The 949-nt window shown below is 43.6% G+C and overlaps 1 protein-coding gene across 1 annotated transcript; it reads left to right on the top strand.

Moving 5' to 3' along the window:
* Positions 1-207: 207 nt before the first annotated feature.
* C922_05647 (hypothetical protein) lies at positions 208-938 on the top strand (the record flags this gene model as incomplete). Its single annotated transcript, XM_008821218.1, has 1 exon — positions 208-938. A coding segment is annotated over one exon (729 nt), but the record flags the coding sequence as incomplete, so codon positions are not given.
* Positions 939-949: the final 11 nt, after the last annotated feature.

The raw sequence follows: 949 nt of genomic DNA, 5'->3' as shown, positions 1-949 counted from the left end.
CTACAACCAGACAGTTAACACATAGGTCCCTAACTCAGCAAGGGAGTAAGATATGGAGGATGCCACCCATCATCATGCAGGTCTAGTGGTTAGTAGTTCATCGTTTTCCGTAATCACTAGGATTTATTTATCCTACTTTAGTCAATTGACTAGGATAAGGCAGGACTAGGGATCCAACACCAATAAAACAAGCATCGTTTGAGAAGGATGAGTACGCAATCAGTTTTCGCTGGATATATGAAGGAGCTACTAACCGACTTCAAGGCAAAGATGAAATGTCATCAAGATGACGGACAACCAAGAGGAATCTGTCAATTGCTAGAGATCAGTGCAGACACCCCCTTAAATCAGTTCAGGCTTTATGAACCGGCAGAAGAGGAAAATAGACCCGGGGAAGCCGAGCGGGTATACGGCACTACTACGAGTATATGTCAGAAATTAGAAGAGTGGATCACAACAAAAGAAATAAAAGAAATAAACGGAAAAATCTATCTGAAAGGAGAATGTAGCTATGAAGAATATACAGACAGAACCCAAAACACCAGGAGCCAGAGGTGTACCCCCAAAACCGAATTATTGAATTGGGACCACTATACAAAGGACACTACAGTCAGGAAAGGGGACTCCAGCACCCAAGCCTTAAATCTCTGTATGAATATAGTAACACTAATATTAGTCAACTCTGGACTCACTAAGACTGGGGCCAGGGTGGAGCTGGAAGTAGCGAAGAAGGACAATTATTGTGACCTTGTTTATAAGGCGCTAGCTAACTGGGCCACGCCAGAATTAGCGGAAAAGATAATGTTCCAGTGGTTTACAGTGCAAAACATTCCGGAAGGAAAGCGGCCCCGGTACGAAATAACAGGCCAGGATTTTTTCGAGGCCATATCTATAGCAAATAGCACAAGACACCACCCTGAGAAGGGAATGCATTGCGAGTATGTGGGAA

Source organism: Plasmodium inui (assembly GCF_000524495.1).
Source record: "Plasmodium inui San Antonio 1 unplaced genomic scaffold supercont1.122, whole genome shotgun sequence".
Taxonomy (NCBI): domain Eukaryota; phylum Apicomplexa; class Aconoidasida; order Haemosporida; family Plasmodiidae; genus Plasmodium; species Plasmodium inui.
This window is presented reverse-complemented; position numbering and strand designations above follow the sequence as displayed.